Genomic DNA, 20,688 nt, shown 5'->3' with positions numbered 1-20,688 from the left:
CTATGTGCTTCTATGGGCTATAGTAGAAAAGGCCAAATGCAATAGTTTTCAAATATATTTTTTTGATACCTAAAGGGGTCCTAAAATTCCAAATCAAATAGCTACATGATCCATGGTATGAACATCTTAAAACAATTTCATTCGTTAGCTTAGTACCCCCCCCCCCGTCAGTATTGTAAAGTACTTAAGTAAAAAAACAAGATAATTGTTCCGTCTGGTTTGCTTAATATAAGGAACTTAAAATTGTTTATACTTTTACTTTTGATACTTAAGTATATTTGAGAAATTGCATTTACTTTTGATACTTAAGTATATTTCAAACCAAATACTTAGATTTTTACTCAAGTAATATTTTACTGGGTGACTTTTACTTTTACTTGAGTCATTTTCTATTAAGGTATCATTACTTTTACTCAAGTATGACAATTGGGTACTTTTTCCACCACTGCCCCCAATGGTTTAGACTTTTAGATTCATGATTTAAGGGAAAATTTAATTCAAAATGCAACTTTTAAAACATGAATTGTAAGTAAGAAAATGCATAGGCTTTGATTATTGGTATGATTATTGCTCATATTTCATATACATTTAATATTGCAGCTGTTGTTTCCCAACTTTTCCACAAAGACACATTAAGACATCACATTATATCATAAAGTGTGTTTATTTTTGGTAAAAATATTTACAGAAAAATTTGTTGTTTTTGTGTACCGATACATCACAAGTCATAGACCAACCAGCTATTTACAAAACAACAGCATCAGTTGCACAATGGGAGAAAAACACAGGCTGCTGCTAAAATGAACATTTACGCTACATCCATTCTCATTATTAAACAATTTCTCATAACGTTTGCATACTAGAAGTCAATACTTAAGGATTTACATTGTGAATTCGACCCTGTCCCTGAGTAGGGTCTGCTGGTTGAGGTGTAAACTCTCCCATAGGGCCCTGCCTGGACCATTGGTTGGCCTGGACAGGGGTACATGGGCGCTCCTTGAGGATAGCTCGGGTACCCATACCTCTTCTGGGGTGGGCAGGAGGTGCAGAGGATGATCCCCCCGATGAGGAGCAGCGCTGTGGAGCCCCAGCCGATGTAGATGGAGGCTCCTATCTCCCTCCTCTGGGTCTCGATGGTCAGAGGGTTATTAAAGTCTGAGATAGTGAACGCCGCTGACCAGCAAACAGGGATGAGGACCAGAAGAGCACCTATGAGCAGCAGGATGCCTCCAAGGATCGTCTCTTGGAGGATACTCTTGGAGGAATCAGACTTCAGGCAGCTGGTGCACTGGCCCCCGATGAAGGTGACAATCAGGCCAACAAAGTTGAAGATGATAGAGATGATGACCAAGGCCCTCGCTGCCTCATCACTGAGTCATTTATCTTATACTGCATCTGTCCCGTGCTCTGCATCACGCAGTTCATCCACAGGCCGTCCCACACGATCTGGCCTGTCACAATGTTAGCACCCATGTACGTGGTTACCCTCCACATGGGGATACCCGTGGTCACTGCCAACCCCACGAAGCCGATTAAGCTGAGCAGTTGGCCCAACACCTCCTTGCCAATCCTCCCCATGGCGAGAGGCTGTGTCTGGAGTGGGAGAAAGAGAAGTCTGGCTGCCTAAGTCAGAAACAACTGGAGCCTGCTGAGGAAGACGAATATGCAGAAGGAGTGGTTTCCTGTCACGAGGTGAGTTGTTCTGGACAGACCAGATTCCTCAGACAGTCACGCTGTAGATACTGTGTGACACTCAGACAGAGCTGAAGGAGTGGTGACAATCTTTAACTCAATACTGTCATCTTCAGAAAGCTCTCTTTCATATGCGACAGGTTCAAAACAACCTGGAGTTCAGATGGTCACACTTCTTTCCACCAAATACCATCAATAGACACTGAAACTGGCACTTCCCTGAAGGCATGACCATCTGTCAAAATGCTCAATCCCAAACCTTCATTGTGACTTTGAAAATGTAAATACACGTATAGGCAGGCCTATTTATTTTACAAATAAGAAAATTGTTTTTACTGACACCGTGTATCAACATTGGGAAATACTATACTTCAAAAATGCTAGGATAGGATGTGTTATGATGAAAGTAACATTCCACTCCCAGTTAGTCAAAGTGTTATTTGTTTCCCCAAGTGACTCACTGCAGTCTGATCATGTTGCATTTCATCATCTGCAGGTTACAATAAACTGTCAACAACTTGCAATTTAGGGAAAATGGTATTGGTGACATCTTCAAAACACATAAGAACATGTCTTCATCCCAAAAGCCCTCATCTAATCACAAGAGCCATTTAGATTATTCTTAAGATACATTGAGCACATGGTGTTGGGAAAATGGTTCAAACATGGAGACCCCAAACAACTACAGTGTCATGACGTTGGCCTGTGGGTAAGGCTTATGACCCCCCCCCCATAAATACCTTTCTCCCTTCCCTCTCTCTCTGACTCTACTGAAGGACTCTTGAATAGCCGTTGTTAAACATAGAGAGTCTGGGAACATCAAACAAGTGGGGGGAAAGGAACCATATTTCGGTAATAAAACCAGTTGAAAATATGCGTTGGTACTTAATGTATATGATGTCTGTTCGGTGGTCATCTGAGACATTATGACTGATGACAGGATGACATAAACTGTATCTGGGAAAGTCTACACATTCTAGTTATCAGATTCACATGGAATTGTTGTGCAAATTAAATGTTTGAATATGAAACTATTTGTGATAAGATTAAATGTAATTTTAGCTTCCAAATGAGAGAATTGGGTTTTCATAAGGTTAGAGCCCTGCTCAATCAGTGGCCCGCCCCTGTGAAGAGACATGGGTTCTAAACTATGAAACACACCCTTCTCTCCCTCCACTATATAAGCCCTTAACGAAAATGTAACCTCCTGTTCCGAGGACGATAGGACGATGGTCCATACGTTAAAAAGGACTAACATGTCAACTACAGAACTAAGCCAACCTCAGCGTGAGCTTTGGTTGGGAATGGTATGAAACCTTATATTTATATTGTATTTATTATTATTTTTTAATCCCAGGCCCCGTCCCCACAGGAGGCCTTTTGCCTTTTGGTAGCCCATCATTGTAAATAAGAATTTGTTCTTAACTGACTTGCCTAGTTAAATAAAGGTTAAATTAAAATTAAAATTAAAAATGAGCTGGAAAGCAGACAGTGGCGTGTATTCATGGATGCCAAGGGAAGGACAAAAAATGTTACCATTATTTTTTTTTAAACATAAAATAATGTATGTGTCCTCTAATTTTCCTTCAATTCGCATGAGGCCGAATGTATCTCACAGGAGTAAGCATCCAAGCGAGTGAAACAGCATCCCTCTGTCTCTCTACGTGTATGCCATCTATCTGATGCTGTCTGGTCCAAACGAGTATGACATTGTTGCCGCCCATAGCACTGAAGGCAAGGGAGCCAGCGAGCTATCAAATCTCATTAAGAGCACACGCCACTGACAGAAAAACTTGAATTGTTGCATCTCGTTGTGTTGTTGTCCTCCGGTGGCTAGCTAGCCAGCTAGCTGAATTTGGCTCTATCCTAAATTAGCCATGGCTGGAGATGGGGATTTGGTCTTGTGGTTTTACTTAATTCTCCATACTGGCCAATGATTATAATGGCAATTCTGATCTATTATTGTAAAGAGGCAATCAATCCACTCTCGTAGCATATAAATCAATAAAATAATAAATGATGGTTGACTATATGAAAAGACTGGAGTGAGTTGAGTCGGTTCACACTAAGCTGTGAGAAAGCAGTATTATGTTCCCATGCTATCAGATCTGTCGATCAGGGAGAGAGAGCGGTTCGAGTTATGCCGTTCTCATGCAGAAAATGTTGAAAGAGCTTAAAATGACATCCCTTCCTTTAGTTATTTTTCTAATTTGTCTCACCAGTAAATTATCTTAGCCTTAGGTGCGTTGTTATTGTGTTAAGATAAAGTATAATATCAAATCATTGATTGTCACGTTATATGCAGTGGTGTTACAGAGAGAGTTCATTAATATTCAGTAAGATTGAATGGCCAAATCATCCTCATATTCCGCCCAGTATCAACTTTAGCATAATTGTTTCACTCTGAATGACTGTTTATCGGTTTGTTCTCTTTCTATTCAAAGAAACCTGCATTATAGTGCAACACCTCAGTCATGTCCCTCCATCAAATACACGGATGACGCACAATTGCTATCTAGTGGTATATACTTATGCCCTCTCCCTGCATAGTTCTATTATGACAAATGATGAAGAAACTGCCTGCCACCCACATGACAAAAACTATGACAAACCTAACAATGCCACCTAGCATTGTAAACATCCTGTGATATTTATCAAATAGGAACATTGATGGGAGAAGCTACTCAGTCACGGAAATTAATACATTTCATTTGTATCTAATTGTATTTAGTAAAGTCAAGCTCATGTCAAGTTAACGAGATATATCGCATCTCAATGTTGTGACTGAGTTACTGAATCACTGACCTTGTATAGTCTATTGCAGGCTCACTGTTGCATAATCAGTTATTGGAATTCACTAGTAAAACTATTCTGGTTTATAAAATGTTCATTGTATTTTTAGCAGCGAAGTAAGAAGCAAAACAAAGCATGTCAGAACAATATCTAAATGTGTGGTAACTGGGAGTGGCTAGAGGAGAAATTTGTATACAGAACATACTGTAGCAAGTCTATATCCATACAGTGGAGTGTATTCACGGATGCCAAGTGAAGACAGGCGTTTAAGAAAAACGAACCAAATAATTTTGTCTGTGTTTCATAATTTTCCTTCAATTCGCAAGAGGCTGAATGTATCTCACGGGAGAAAGCATACGAACGAGAGAAACAGTGCCCCTATCGCTCTACGTGTAGGCCATTTATATATCTGATGCTGTCTGGTCTAAACAAGCATGACATTGTTGCCGCCCGTAGAATTGAAGGCAAGCGAAGCCAGCGAGCCCCTATCAAATCCCATTGAGAGCATACGTCATTGACAGAAAAACATGAATTGATGCATCTTGTTGTTTTGTCCTTCGGTGGCTAGCTTGCCAACTAGCTAAAATTGAACCTTTCCTAAATTAGCTATGGATGGAGATAGGGATTTGGACTTGTGGTTTTACTTAATTCTCCATACTGGCCAATGATTATAACGGTGAATGATTATAATTCTGATCCAACCATTAATTCATACATTGTTGTGCCCCTGGCCTGAGATGGAAATTCAATATGTAGCTAGATGTAGAAGGCTAATATTAACTAGCTAACGTTGCCCATGAATGGAAATTAGCAAGCATTTTAGCCAGGTAGCCTAAGATTTTAGCCAGGTAGCCTAATATAACAAAAAATACAAGTGTGTACTGTATGACAGAATCATATACATTTTCTTCAACATGAAAGAGATGAGGATGGCATTGGCGTTTCTCTACAAGTAGGGTGAGTCGACATGTTTTCTACCTGAACCCCACAGATAGAAATCAGAACCATGGACAGCCACATCATATTTAGCTTACATTGATTGGACTACATTTTTTTGGCTTCCCCAGTGATTTTACCCACGCACTGGTACTGCAAGCAGACCCGGATGCCAGCGACAATGAAAAATCTGCTGTGGCGACTGTGGACTTTGACCGCTCGTCCTCGATGCAATTGGTGCATTTCCCCACAGCCATAGACAGCCGGATGGCGATGAGTGCGGCCATGATGGAGATGACCACCAGGGCACGGGGTGCCTGTAGCTCCTAAAGTAGTGCCAGCATGGAGTCGAAGACTAACACTGCATTTGCCCCGTACTCTCTACCACGCAGTTAACCCAAAGGCCAGCCACATTATATGTGCTGTGACAATGTTGTTGCCAATAAACGTGATCACTTTCCAAAGGGAAGCGCACAGATAATAATGTATCCAAACCATCCGGGTCACGCCGAGGCTAATGCCCAGAATTTGCGAACAAGCTGAAGGCATTGTAGGCTACTTCTAAATGGTGCTACGATGCCAACAGTGGTTACCTTTGATTAAAAGCCTATGATTGTACCTGTCGACCATGCCATGGCAAAGCGGTTTGTATGCACCTGTGGGGTCTAGATTAACCGCACTTGATAACAATTGTCTGGTGCTGTGCGGATTGGCCCATTGGTGTGATAGACGAATCAGTAGGTCTGACTGAAACCTAATGTAATAGGCCTAACAATGACAGTAGGCTACAGATGTTTTAGAGGCAGCATTTACACAGGCAGCCCATTTCTGATCTTTTTTCACTAATTGGTATTTTGGTCAATCGGATCAGCTCTGACAAGATCTGATGCGAAAAGATCTGATGTGATTGGGCAATTAGTGGAAAAAATATCAGAATTGGGCTGACTGTGTAAATCGCTTACTGTTTTATGGTCAAGTCAACATGCATCTCTGATTGTTATCAAGCATCTCACAAGTCATTCTAAATAGGTCAAGGTTTACCCACCAAGCAGAGCAGAGCATATAGGGGTGTATGTACTGGTACTGGCGCAAATGTTTTACCACAACAGAGAGATAATGCTCACTAAAACTCCAGTCAAAGTACACATTTGAGGGATTAATTGTTGCACTTTCATAAATAAATGGACAATACGGACTGATTATATTGTACTGTTTATTTACAATGATCATACAATTGTTTTAAATCACAGGAACAAAGTTAAAACAGTGCCAAAATGGAGACATAACTCCATTGATATATTCCTAACCTAATGGATTTAATTGTACATTAATGGATATAAACAGGGTACTTTAGTGGTTGAGAAAACAGGTGTTTAAAAAACAACAATATTACACTTATAAAATAACTCACAACATTATTACTTTTAACTCAACAAAGCCATTCAAGTTCTTTGTGATTTCAACACTCACTGTTTTCGCTATAAGAACTGTCAGACAAGTCCTTTGAGCACAGTGTCCTAATTTAAATTGAATTAAGTGGATCTTTGACATTACACTGACATGATCAACATCTCAGACATTATGGCACACATGCAGTTAACAAAAATATATGGAAATGTCTGCTCTACTCAAAATGACAACCAACTAATTACAGCATCATCGCAAAAATGGAAGAGGCAAGTGGAAGGGGGAGAAAGTAAGGAACATGTCTGTCGGCTCTGCATTAAAGACCAAAATTGGTTAAAGAAAATTGTGATGAACAAAAAAGTATACCAGTTTCATTTAAGCTGTGCCATATGGATTGGAAATAAAAGGCGCATGGTTTATGAACTGATACACAAAACTACGCTGGATTCAAAACTTCAAGTTTTTCTATTTAAATTATTATACAAAATTTTTGCAACCAATAGAATAATATATATATTTGGGATAAAACCATCCCAGCTGTGCAGATTTTGTTTGCGAAGAGACAGAATCATTAGATCATTTTTCTTGGTACTGTCCATATGTCGTTTTTGGTCGCAGGTTCAGGAATGGCTGAAGAATTGCAACATTTACCTGGAGCAAACTCTGCAAATAGCACTGCTGGGTGATTTAAAAACAGTCATAGTCAATTGATCAATAATATAATAATACTCTTAGCTTCATGATTATCTTTCATTTACAATATGCAGAGTCTGAGAATAGAAAGGTTCAGAACATTTGTGAAACACCACAGCACAGTTGAAAAATATATGGCAAATACGAATCAAAACTGGATGGTGTTCAGAGATAGATGGGAGGTGTTGAGGGGAGCTGAAGGATGGGACTGGATGGTGTTCAGAGATAGATGGGAGGTGTTGAGTAGAGCTGAAGGATGGGACTGGATGGTGTTCAGAGATAGATGGGAGGTGTTGAGTAGAGCTGAAGGATGGGACTGTATGGTGTTCAGAGATAGATGGGAGGTGTTGAGTAGAGCTGAAGGATGGGACTAAAAACAAACAAAAGATAACTATTGTAAAATATACTGTGTCTGTGAAATGTATATAGTATGTATAAGCTGGAAGTAGGAGCTTAGGTATTGTTGTCGATTAGTATACTACAATTAGGGGAGGGCTGGTAGGGTTAGTGGAAAATAATAAAGGAAAATATATGAAAATATATGTATATTTTATATACAGTACTAGTCAAAAGTTTGGACACACCTACTCATTCAAGGGTTTTTCTTTATTTTTACTATTTTCTACATTGTAGAATAATAGTGAAGACATCAAACCTATCAAATAACACATATGGAATCATGTAGTAAACCATTCTTTTTTTAAACAAATATTTTATATTTGAGATTCTTCAAAGTAGCCAGCCGCCCTTTGCCTTGATGACAGCTTTGCACACTCTTGGCATTATCTCAACCAGCTTTGTGAGGTAGTCACCTGGAATGCATTTCAGTTAACAGGTGTGCCTTGTTAAAAGTTAATTTGTGGAATTTATTTCCTTCTTAATACGTTTGAGCCAATCAGTTGTGTTGTGACAAGGTATGGGGTGGTATACAGAAGATAGCCCTATTTGGTAAAAGACCAAGTCCATATTATGGCAAGAACAGCTCAAATAAGCAAAGAGAAACGACAGTCCATCATTACTTTAAGACATGAAGGTCAGTCAAAATGGAACATTTCAAGAACATTGAACGTTTCTTCAAGTGCAGTCACAAAAACCATCAAGCGCTGTGATGAAACTGGCTCCCAAGGGGACCGCCACAGGATAGGAAGACCCAGAGTTACCTCTGCTACAGAGGATAAGTTCATTAGAATTACCAGTCTCAGAAATTCTGGCCCAAATAAATGCTTCAAAGAAGAGACTTGCTTAGGCCAAGAAAGATGAGCAATGGCCATTAGACTAGTGGAAATCTGTCCTTTGGTCTGATGAGTCCAAATTTGAGATTTTTGGTTCCAACTGTCTTTGTGAGACGCAGAGTAGGTGAACGGATGATCTCCGCATGTGTGGTTCCCACCATGAAGCATGGAGGAGGAGGTGTGAGGGTGTGGGGGTGCTTTACTGGTGACACTGTTGGTGATTTATTTAGAATTCAAGGTACACTTAACCAGCATGTCTACCACAGCATTCTGCAGCGATACGTCATCCCATCTGGTTTGCGCTTAGTGGTACTATCATTTGTTTTTCAACAGGACAATGACCGAACACACCTCCAGGCTGTGTAAGGTCTATTTGACCGAGAAGGAGAGTGATGGAGTGCTGCATCAGATGACCTGGCCTCCACAATCACCTGACCTCAACCCAATTGAGATGGTTTGGGATGAGTTGGACCACAGAGTGAAGGAAAAGCAGCCAACAAGTGCTCAGCATATGTGGGAACTCTTTCAAGACTGTTGGAAAAGCATTCCGGGTGAAGCTGGTTGAGAGAATGCCAAAAGTGTGCAAAGCTGTCATCAAGGAATAGGGTGGCTACTTTGATTTGTTTAACACTTCTTTGGTTACTACATGAGTTATTTCATTGTTTTGATATTTAACTAGGCAAGTCAGTTAAGATCAAATTCTTATTTACAATGAAGGCATAGGAACAGTGGTTTAACGACCTTGTTTCAGGGGCAGAATGACAGATTTTTACCTTGTCAGCTCGGCGATTCAATCTAGCAACCTTTCGATACTGGCCCAACGCTCTAACCATAGGCTACATGCTGCCACAAATAGTGACCCAATAGTGATGTCTTCACTTTTATTCTACAATGTGGAAAATAGTCAAAATAAATACAAATCCTTGAATGAGTACTTGTGTCCAAACTTTTGACTGGTACTGTATATATTTACATAAAAATATCTGGGGGATTGGAAATTATGCAGACAATTACATTGATGGAAACCACAATCTATCTGCAATATTAAAGCTAATCTGCCCCCTATTATTAATTTTTATATATATATATATATATATAAAATTAAATATACACTACCGTTCAAAAGTTTGGGGTCACTTAGAAATGTCCTTGTTTTTGAAAGAAAAGCACATTTTTTCTGATCAAATTGATCAGAAATACAGTAACATTGTTAATGTTGTAAATGACTATTGTAGCTGGAAACTGCAGAATTTTTATGGAATATCTACATAGGCGTACAGAGGCCCATTATCAGCAACCATCACTCCTGGGTTCCAATGGCACGTTGTGTTAGCTAATCCAAGTTTATCATTTTAAAAGGCTAATTGGTCATTAGAAAATCCTTTTGCAATCATGTTAACACAGCTGAAAACTGTTGTGCTGATTAAATTAGCAATAAAACTGCCCTTCTTCAGACTAGTTGAGCAGCTTGGAGCATCAGCATTTGTGGGTTCGATTACAGGCTCAAAATGGCCAGAAACAAATAACTTTCTTCTGAAACTCATCAGTCTGTTCTTGTTCTGAGAAATGAAGGCTATTCCATGCAAGAAATTGCCAAGAGAGTGAAGATCTCGTACAATGCTGTGTACTACCCCCTTCACAGAACAGCGCAAACTGGCTCTAACCAGAATAGAAAGAGGAGGGGGAGGTCTAGTTTGAGAAACAGACGCCTCACAAGTCCTCAACTGTCAGCTTCATTAAATAGTACCTGCAAAACACCAGTCTCAACGTCAACAGTGAAGAGGCAACTCTGGGATGCTGGCCTTCTAGGCAGAGCTGCAAAGAAAAAGCCATATCTCAGACTGGCCAATAAAAATAAAAGATTAAGATGGGCAAAATAACACAGACACTGGACAGAGGAACTCTGCCTAGAAGGCCAGCATCCCGGAATCGCCTCTTCACTGTTGACGTTGAGATCCCTCCTCTGTTGTGCAGTTGGTGCATTTCCCTCCAGTGATCGACAGGCAGATGCCGACGATACCGGTCAGGAGGGAGATGATGATCATTAGACCTGGAGGCCTGGAGGTCCTGGGGTAGTGCCAGAATGGAGTCGTAGACCTTACACTGCGTCTGGCCCGTGCTCTGCACCACACAGATCATCCACATTCACTCCCAGATGGTTTGTGCTGTGACAATGTTTGCTCCGATGAAGGCTGTGACCTTCCACATAGGCAGGGCACACACGATGATGAGCGTCAAACAGCTGATCAACAACATTACTTTTCCCATGATCTGGATCCCCTGGGAAACCATCTTGACTAAATAGTTCCTCACACACACACTGTCAACTGATTGTTCCTGACCTCACACACTCCAACCTGAGTCTCACACACTCCAACCTGAGTCTCACACACTCCAACCTGAGTCTCACACACTCCAACCTGAGTCTTACACACACCAACCTGAGTACGGACAGATCCCGAGGAGTCCAGCTATTCCCAAAGAGTTCAAAGATGGTTCACACAAAAGAGACCAGTATTTTTAGAGTTGTGTTGTAGAAGGTAGATTTTGTAATGTGTTAAAAACAGAGATATGATGCAGGTATGTGTTACTAGAATTCCCTGCTCTGCTCCCATTTGCTGAGAGATGTTTATACACAAACAGACAGAAGCCCAATAACCTCTAGCAGTGCTGACCTAAGAGAAAAGAGCAGCTTCACGGTCATATAGCCACTTGACGCAGAAACAAAACAGCTATTCCTTCTGACTCACTAGTATGTGACTGATATCAAAGAATGACTTGGAAACTGACTATGGAGTTTTAACAAGAAGACTGTGAAGAAAGAGTTGGGTTATTAAGAAATGTGTTATTTGGAGGTGTTTAAAACTATCATTTTTTATGACTGCACACTGATTTACACTTCTATCAGGACACACAATGTTTTCACTGAGACTGCCAAAATACAAAATGAAGTGGGGTGTAGTTAGCAGTGATGGGGACCATGTAACAGAATGTTGTTTTTTCTTCTTATGAGGATGTTCTATGTTTCTATTCCTATAGAGGGCATCATTGCACAATGAAGGATTCTCAAGATGCTATGGGAACTTCAAAGGTGTGTCATCCTACTCTGAATTCTAGTGTAGGCTAAAGTAACATTCTCATTCCAAAGGCAAAGCATTCCTCAATCTCAGGTCTTATCTAGCCATCAATCAGTTTTTTTCTTCCCCTTTTGTTAAATGTACCAATTTTGGTGTGGGTCATCAAACTAGGCTACTGTAGGAAATGTTAGGCCTACATTTCAGCATGGCTAGAGGCTATATATGGTATATATTTAAAAGAGAATAGAGATGTTTACTCTTAAGGTGAAATTGTCTACTAATCTATCTACTCTGTGATTTCTCTAATCTATCTACTAATCTATCTACTCTGTGATTTCTCAATGAAATAGTCTGTTTGACGGTCGGTGTGGGGTGTGGCTGAAGAGCTAAGAATTAGCATGACCATGCTGAGGGATAAAGATTCATTAATTTGATATATGATCAAAGCTTGTTGCTCATGTACAGTCAAAGAAAACATGAGACAATGCATTTGAAGTTGAACAAAAATATTTATTTACAGTTTTATCACCATTGAAATTCACATTTTCTGAATCACACACATTTAAAAAATATATTTAGTGAAAATGATGAATGAAATGTACACTTTCAATGCAAACGTTATGGGAAACCCATTCAGATCATTCTGAAATATTTTATACAAGTTTTCAAATAATAGCTTTGGCTAGTTCCTATTCCTATATAGCTTTGGCTAGTTCCTGTTCCTATATACCTAGCTATTCATTCTATGTATTGTGAATATACGTCAGAAGGAGTATTAGCTGGCATTGTCCATCCACACCCTTTTCTGGGTGCGTTACATGCCATCATGTAATTTCTTACTTATACAAGTGCCACTGTCTGGAAGTCTGTCTTTAATGAAATACATTGGAATTTTGTCATTTAGCAGTGGAACCAAGCTGTGATATCATACAGACATGATCGAACAATCACAAAATCACAATGTGAGACAGTAAGGATCACACTGCACAGCACCTGTATAAATATACATAGTCTCACTCTGTCTTTTATAATCTCTCTTGCTTTTCTTTCTCTTCTTTCTCTCTCGGGCATTTCTCCCACTCCTCAAACATAGTCCCTGGGTGCTGTGGACCTGGCAGCTGAGTACTTAGTGGGGTAATTGTCCTCTTTAGGGGGACAGTTGGCACAGAGGAACCCTCCTCCCATGATCATGAGGGCCGCGGCCCCCCATCCGATGTAGAGCGCAGCCCCCAGCTCCATCTTCTGAGAGCTGGTCAGCATGGGGTTGTAAAAGTCCCTGATGATGGTGTTGGCCGACCAGCAGACGGGGATGAGACACAGGACGCCAGCGATGATGAAGACTACACCCGAGCCCACGCCTATTCTGGATTTGGCCCTCTCATCCTCCACGCAGTTGGTGCACTTGCCCCCGGCCACGGAGAGCAGGATGCCCACCAGGCCCATCATGATAGAGATGATGATGAGAGCACGAGCAGCCTGGAGGTCCTGGGGTAGTGCCAGCATGGAGTCATATACCTTACACTGCATCTGACCTGTACTCTGGACCACACAGTTCATCCAGATGCCTTGCCAAGTGGTTTGGGCTGTGATTATGTTCTCGCCGATGAAGGCTGTGACCTTCCATTGAGGAAGAGCACAGACCACGATGGCCCCGATCCAGCCAATGATGCCCAGGGCTGTGCCCAACATCTGAAACCCAGCAGATGCCATCTTTACTTCTTCTTTAAGTCCTGGAGGAGTTGATGAAGGAAATCTGCCGAAAATGAGTGTCTTCTTAGAAATCAGTTGCTTGGTATGTCTTGCTTGAAAAATATCCAAGTGTCAATGTTTAAGCCATACTGGGAGCAGGTGCTTTTATACACCTGACTTGGGAGGGGCTTGGCACACAAACGTTCCAACACACCTTTGACATGACTTGCCGCTTCTCCCTCAAGGCATGTGTCGTAATTCTGTTTTTTGTCTTCTCTTGTCAGTTAAATGGTACAAGTGGAACAGTCTCATTGTGACTCACCATTGTTCAAATAGTTTTGGCCAAACTAAAGAGGAACTGTGTGTGCCAACACCCTTAAAATATAAACACAGTATCAGGGTTTCAGTATTCTCTTCTCTCTGTTGCCAGTTTCATGCTGACACTACATTCTGTTGAAAAATCTGTGAATAAGGATTTTCTACTTTTACATCAAAACCAAATATCAAAATTAGACAGGTATAATTATAATCTGACATTTACACAATTATATTGAAATGAGTTCCAACCTCTTTCCTCTTAATATGAACAGAGCCCTTTAATTTCTCAAATGAAAGGGTTGGCTCTATATAGAGCTTTAGATTATAGAGTTTTAACAAAATGTTATTTTACTTTGGCTATCTATTACTTGACATTCACTATTCACCTTTGACCCCATGGCTAACCTTTGCAGCTCTGGGACTCCCATCAGATCATATTGACTTGAAACAATGCCAGAATACACCAAGATATTCACTTATTTAGTTATGTGAGAAAACCAATGTATCATCCTACAGATCCCCTTGAATACATAGGCCTACCGTAACTTATTATTTTCCTGCTTGACTTTACAATCCCTCACATGGAATATGTTAGAAGACTGCAACAACAGTAAATATGTAAGGTGCTCTTTGGTTTCCCGGGCTTGTGACATTGTCAAAAGAATGAAGACATGTTCCCTTTCCAAGAGATAATCTATTTTCCCTTACAGAAACAGTACAACTATTTAAACTAAAGTTTCATTTCATCAGGGGTGTAGGGCTGCAGGAGCACAAGGAAGCAGCGCTCCCTCACTTTTTTCAATTTGAGAATACATGGAGCTGGTAAAGATATTTATTGAAAATGATTAAGTTGAATCAATTACTAGCAAGATCACATAATGATGAATTTGTATTTTAAATAGCGTCACCGAATATAATAGCATTGCATTGTAGGCCTATAACACCTCCTCATTTGTAGTGAGATTTTAGGATGGTTAGTTGAAGCTGAATAATCGCATTTATTTTCTCATGCAGCCAAAACTCAACAGTGGATGCCACTAGGCAGGATTTGCAGTATGCTTTGATTGAAACAAAATGCAAAGGCTAATTGTTTGTTAACACCCTCTGTTCTAATTCACTCACAAAACAGTAATTCAAGAAAATGTAAATGCATATTCCCATGAAACTGATTGAGAGCTTGCAGGTGCAGCTTGGACATTTCACCGGTAAAATGTGAAAAATGATCATTCATGATTGACAGTGATGATGGCCTATTTTGAAATTAGGAAAGCCTAATTTGGCGTTTGAGGGTATAAAAAATAAAACTTTTCTTGAGACAATATGTGTGTGGGCATAGACAGACGTTGCATTTGGAGGATGCATTTTAGCATATTCTATAATAATATTCAATAGGCTACATCTGTCGGTACAAACTTTGATTTAGAAATGATGATGTAATTAAACATTTTGGGGGCGATCCCGCACCAAAAAAAATAGCACTACACCACTGCATTTCATTAAAGCTATTTCACAAATTTGAACCTTACAATTGCACATAAATGTACAGTCTGATAAAGACTAACGTATTGAGTCAGTGAACGATTGTCCTGTTACTCTACTCATTCTCAAGAGAGAACTCCCCTCTAGCCATGTCTGTTAAAGTATCAATCAAATCTTTCTTTATGTCACCTGAGCAGTTGATAGATTCACAGCTGACAAGTCATTCAGTTCATCCACCATTTTGTAAAGAGGCAAGAGAGAAAAAGAATATTTGAAAGCTGACCTTGCAAGGTGATGTCAGTCCTTGGGGGTTGGAGGGCTATAGACTGTCGTTCTTCCGTTCGCCTGGAGGACGTGTCTGCTTTGACGGACAAGGAGTTTGACAGGTTAGTTCTGTGGACGGGTCTGTCTTCAACCTGCCACAAATAACACCAAGGTGATCACAGTTGTCGGACCGTAAAGAGAATGGGGGGGAGAAAGAGAGAGAGAGAGAGAGATACACATTGTTTCCATATATGAAAGAGCCCACTGTTAGCGAGCTAAAATGACCTTTAGGAACAATGCCTCTATTTTACCCAGGCAGGTAGCACGTTAAAGATACCTTGGCATGGAGCAACCCAAGGAGATTGAGTACCACACGCAGGTACTACACATTGAGGAGGAGAGATTGTTTTGGAGCGTATTTCCTTCAAACTGAGATTATACTCCAAGCACTGGGGATCAGCTAGGCCTCAGAGGGTCCACTATTTCAGGATCAGGAGTCCTACACCAGATCATGTAGTAAACATGTAGTCAAACACTCAAACATCAGCTGTGCTACTTCAAACAGCATACATCTGGTTCTATGGTGTAATGTTAGTGATTACTGTCTTATTTCACTATAGAGCCTCTAGCCCTGCTCAATATGCCTTAACCAACCATGTTGTTCCACCTATTACATATGCGATGACATCACCTGGTTTAAACGTCTCTAGAGACTATATCTCTCTCATCATTACTCAATGCCTAGGTTTACCTCCAATGTACTCACATCCTACCTTACCTTTGTCTGTACACTATGCCTTGAATCTATGCTATCGTGCCCAGAAACCTGCTCCTTTTACTCTCTGTCCCAAACGTGCTAGACGGCCAGTTCGTATAGCCTTTAGCCGTACCCTTATCCTACTTCTCCTCTGTTCCTCTGGTGATGTGGAGGTTAAATCCAGGTCCTGCAGTGCCTAGTTCCACTCCCACTCCCCAGGTGCTCTCATTTGTTGACTTCTGTAACCGTAAAAGCCTTGGTTTCATGCATGTTAACATTAGAAGCCTACTCCCTAAGTTTGTTTTACTCACTGCTTTAGCACACTCTGCCAACTCGGATGTCTTAGCCATGTCTGAATCCTGGTTTAGGAAAACCACCAAAAACCCTGAAATCTCCATAGCTAATTATAACATTTTCCGCCAAGATAGAACTGCCAAAGGGGGCGGTGTTGCAATCTACTGCAAAAGATAGCCTGCAGAGTTCTGTATTACTATCCAAGTCTGTACCCAAACAATTCGAGCTTCTACTTCTAAAAATGTACCTTTCCAGAAACAAGTCTCTCACTGTTGCCGCTTGCTATAGACCTCCCTCTGCCCCCAGCTGTGCCCTCGATACCATATGTGAATTGATTGCCCCCCATCTATCTTCTGAGCTCGTGCTACTAGGTGACCTAAACTGGGACATGCTTAACACCCCGGCCATCCTACAATCTAAGCTTGATGCTCTCAATCTCACACAAATGATCAATGAACCTACCAGGTACAACCCCAAATCCATAAACACGGGCACCCTCATAGATGTCATCCTAACTAACTCGCCCTCCAAATACACCTCTGCTGTTTTCAATCAAGATCTCAGCGATCACTGCCTCATTGCCTGCATCCGTAATGGGTCTGCGACCAAACAACCACCCCTCATCACTGTCAAACACTCCCTAAAACACTTCTGCGAGCAGGCTTTTCTAATCCACCTGGCCGGGGTATCCTGGAATGACATTGACCTCATCCCGTCAGTAGATGATGCCTGGCTATTCTTTAAAAGTGCCTTCTTCACCATCTTAAATAATTATAAGCATGCCCCACTCAAAAAAATGGAACTAGGAATATATATAGTCCTTGGTTCACTCCAGACCTGTCTGCCCTTGCCCAGCACAAAAACATCCTGTGGCGTTCTGCATTAGCATCGAATAGCCCCCGTGATATGCAACTTTTCAGGGAAGTTAGGAACAAATATACACAGGCAGTTAGAAAAGCTAAGGCTAGCTTTTTCAAACAGAAATTTGCATCCTGTAGTACTAACTCAAAAAAGTTCTGGAACACTGTAAAGTCCATGGAGAATAAGAGCACCTCCTCCCAGCTGCCCACTGCTCTGAGGCTAGGAAACACTGTTACCACCGATAAATCCACGATAATTGAGAATTTCAATAAGCATTTCTCTACAGCTGGCCATGCTTTCCACCTGGCTACCCCTACCCCGGTCAACTGCCCGGCACCCTCCACAGCAACCCACCAAAGCCCCCACCATTTCTCCTTCACCCAAATCCAGATAGCTGATGTCCTGAAAGAGCTGCAAAATCTGGACCCATACAAATCAGCCGGGCTAGACAATCTGGACCCTCTCTTTCTAAAATTATCTGCCAAAATTGTTGCAACCCAAACTGCTACAGACCTATATCTATCCTACCCTGTCTTTCTAAGGTCTTCGAAAGCCAAGTTAACAAACAGATTACCGACCATTTCGAATCCCACCGTACCTTCAATGCAATCTGGTTTCAGAGCTGGTCATGGGTGCACCTCAGCCACGCTCAAGGTCCTAAACGAAATCATAACCGCCATCAATAAGAGGCATTACTTTGCAGCCGTCTTCATCGACCTGGCCAAGGCATTCGACTCTGTCAATCACCACATTCTTATCGGCAGACTCGACAGCCTTGGTTTCTCAAATGATTGCCTCGCCTGGTTTACCAACTACTTCTCTGATAGAGTTCAGTGTGTCAAATCGGAGGGCCTGTTGTCCGGACCTCTGGCAGTCTCTATGGGTGTGCCACAGGGTTCAATTCTCGGGCCGACTCTCTTCTCTGTATACATCAATGATGTTGCTCTTGCTGATGGTAATTCTCTGATCCACCTCTACGCAGACGACACCATTCTGTATACTTCTGGCCCCTCTTTGGACACTGTGTTAACTAACCTCCAGACGAGCTTCAATGCCATACAATTCTCCTTCTGTGGCCTCCAACTGCTCTTAAATGCAGGTAAAACTAAATACATGCTATTCAATCGATCACTGCCCGCACCTGCTCGCACCTCCAGCATCACTACTCTGGACGGCTCTGACTTAGAATACGTGGACAACTACAAATACCTGGGTGTCTGGTTAGACTGTAAACTCTCCTTCCAGACTCACATTAAGCATCTCCAATTCTAAATTAAATCTAGAATCGGCTTCCTATATCGCAACAAAGCATCCTTCACTCATGCTGCCAAACACACCCTCGTAAAACTGACCATCCTACCGATCCTCGACTTCGGTGATGTCATCTATAAAATAGCCTCCAACACTCTACTCAACAAACTGGATGCAGTCTATCACAGTGCCATCCGTTTTGTCACCAAAGCCCCATACACTACCCACCATTGCGACCTGTACGCTCTCGTTGGTTGGCCCTCGCTTCATACTCGTCGCCAAACCCACTGGCTCCAGGTCATCTACAAGTCTCTGCTAGGTAAAGCCCCGCCCTATCTCAGCTCACTGGTCACCATAGCAGCACCCACTCGTAGCACGTGCTCCAGCAGGTATATCTCACTGGTCACCCCCAAAGCCAATTCCTCATTTGGTCGTCTTCCCTTCCAGTTCTCTGCTGCCAATGACTGGAACAAACTGCAAAAATCTCTGAAGCTGCAGACTCATGTCTCCCTCACTAGCTTTAAGCACCAGCTGTCAGAGCAGCTCACAGATCACTGCATCTGTACATAGCCCATCTGTAAACAGCCCATCTATCTACCTACCACATCCCCATACTGTATTTATTTATTTATCTTTCTCCTTTGCACCCCAGTATCTCTACTTGCACATTCATCTTCTGCACATCTACCATTCCAGTGTTTAATTGCGATATTGTAATTTCTTCGCCACCATGGCCTATTTATTGCCTTAACTTACCTCATTTGCACTCACTGTATATAGACTTTTTGTTTTCTTTTGTTCTACTGTATTACTGACTGTATGTTTTGTTCATTCCATGTGTAACTCTGTGTTGTTGTATGTGTCGAATTGCTACGCTTTATCTTGGCCAGGTCGCAGTTGCAAATGAGAACTTGTTCTCAACTAGCCTACCTGGTTAAATAAAGGTGAAATAAATAAATACAATTAAAAAATGTATCTCATTGTTGTGGAAATCCTAATAACGAGGCAGCTGAAACCGAATAGTAGTATTTCCAGAGATTGTTATTGTTGTTTTGGGTGTGACAAATAAAAGGCTTGTTGAGACACATGCAGTTAAAATAAAGGGCACACACTACTCCCAGGATCACATGACGTTGGTCACAAAGACACAAAAACAACTACTCCCCTTGTTTACACCAGGGTTGTTCAATGTCTGTCCTGGATGGCCAAAACACTTCTGGTTTTCATCCTCTCCTTCTAATAAGAGACTAGTTAAGACCTGGGACACCAGGTGAGAGCCATTAACTACCAAAACAGAACTATTTCGGCCCTCCAGAACCGGCATTTAACATCCCTGGTCTAACCTGTACCTTTAGTACTTTTCACACCACAGAAAGTGCCAAAAAAGGTGCTTGAAATTAAACCCATTTTGGCATGTGAAAATAGTTTTTGAGCTAAATTCCAGTTGATTTTACAGTGATGTCACAGATTAAGTAGAACATTTCCACTGTGAATGAAACAGTTTGGCACTAAAGCTAAGTTATTTCACATTACAGGTAGTTCAATCCACCTGTCAGTAAGTCTTGGGGGCGGGGTAATACATTACAAGTGTCAACAGGAACAGAGGGCAGGCCGGGGCCTCATACCTGGGCCTCACACACTCTAACGGATGCTGGCTTTGGATTATAAAAGTACAACCGAGTAAACTGGCTGGGTCACTCTGGCTGTGTTTACACAGGCCACCCAATTCTGATATTTTGTTCCACTAATTGGTATTTTGACCAATCACATCAGATCTTTTCACATCAGATATTTTTCAGAACTGATCTGATTGGTCAAAAGACCAATTATAAAAAGATCAGACTTCGGCTGCCTGTGTAAACACAACCTATGTGTAGTGCTCATAGAACTATGGGTTGGATAGTCAAACATCGTTACTGTACCTTTTTGAATGAGTGATTCAGAG

At 41.3% G+C, this 20,688-nt stretch overlaps 1 protein-coding gene and 1 pseudogene across 1 annotated transcript; both read right to left on the bottom strand.

Annotated features, from left to right (window-relative positions):
• Positions 1 to 645: 645 nt before the first annotated feature.
• Positions 646 to 1,702, bottom strand: LOC115206303 (claudin-like protein ZF-A89; annotated as a pseudogene).
• Positions 1,703 to 12,319: 10,617 nt separating this feature from the next.
• On the bottom strand, positions 12,320 to 13,674 carry LOC115206302 (claudin-4). The gene has a single exon (XM_029773091.1). The coding sequence runs from the start codon at positions 13,538 to 13,540 to the stop codon at positions 12,914 to 12,916; it is 627 nt and encodes a 208-aa protein (XP_029628951.1). The 5' UTR covers positions 13,541 to 13,674; the 3' UTR covers positions 12,320 to 12,913.
• Between the last annotated feature and the right edge of the window lie 7,014 nt (positions 13,675 to 20,688).

The sequence above is a fragment of the Salmo trutta genome, chromosome 13 (genome assembly GCF_901001165.1).
Source record: "Salmo trutta chromosome 13, fSalTru1.1, whole genome shotgun sequence".
NCBI lineage: Eukaryota > Metazoa > Chordata > Actinopteri > Salmoniformes > Salmonidae > Salmo > Salmo trutta.
This window is presented reverse-complemented; position numbering and strand designations above follow the sequence as displayed.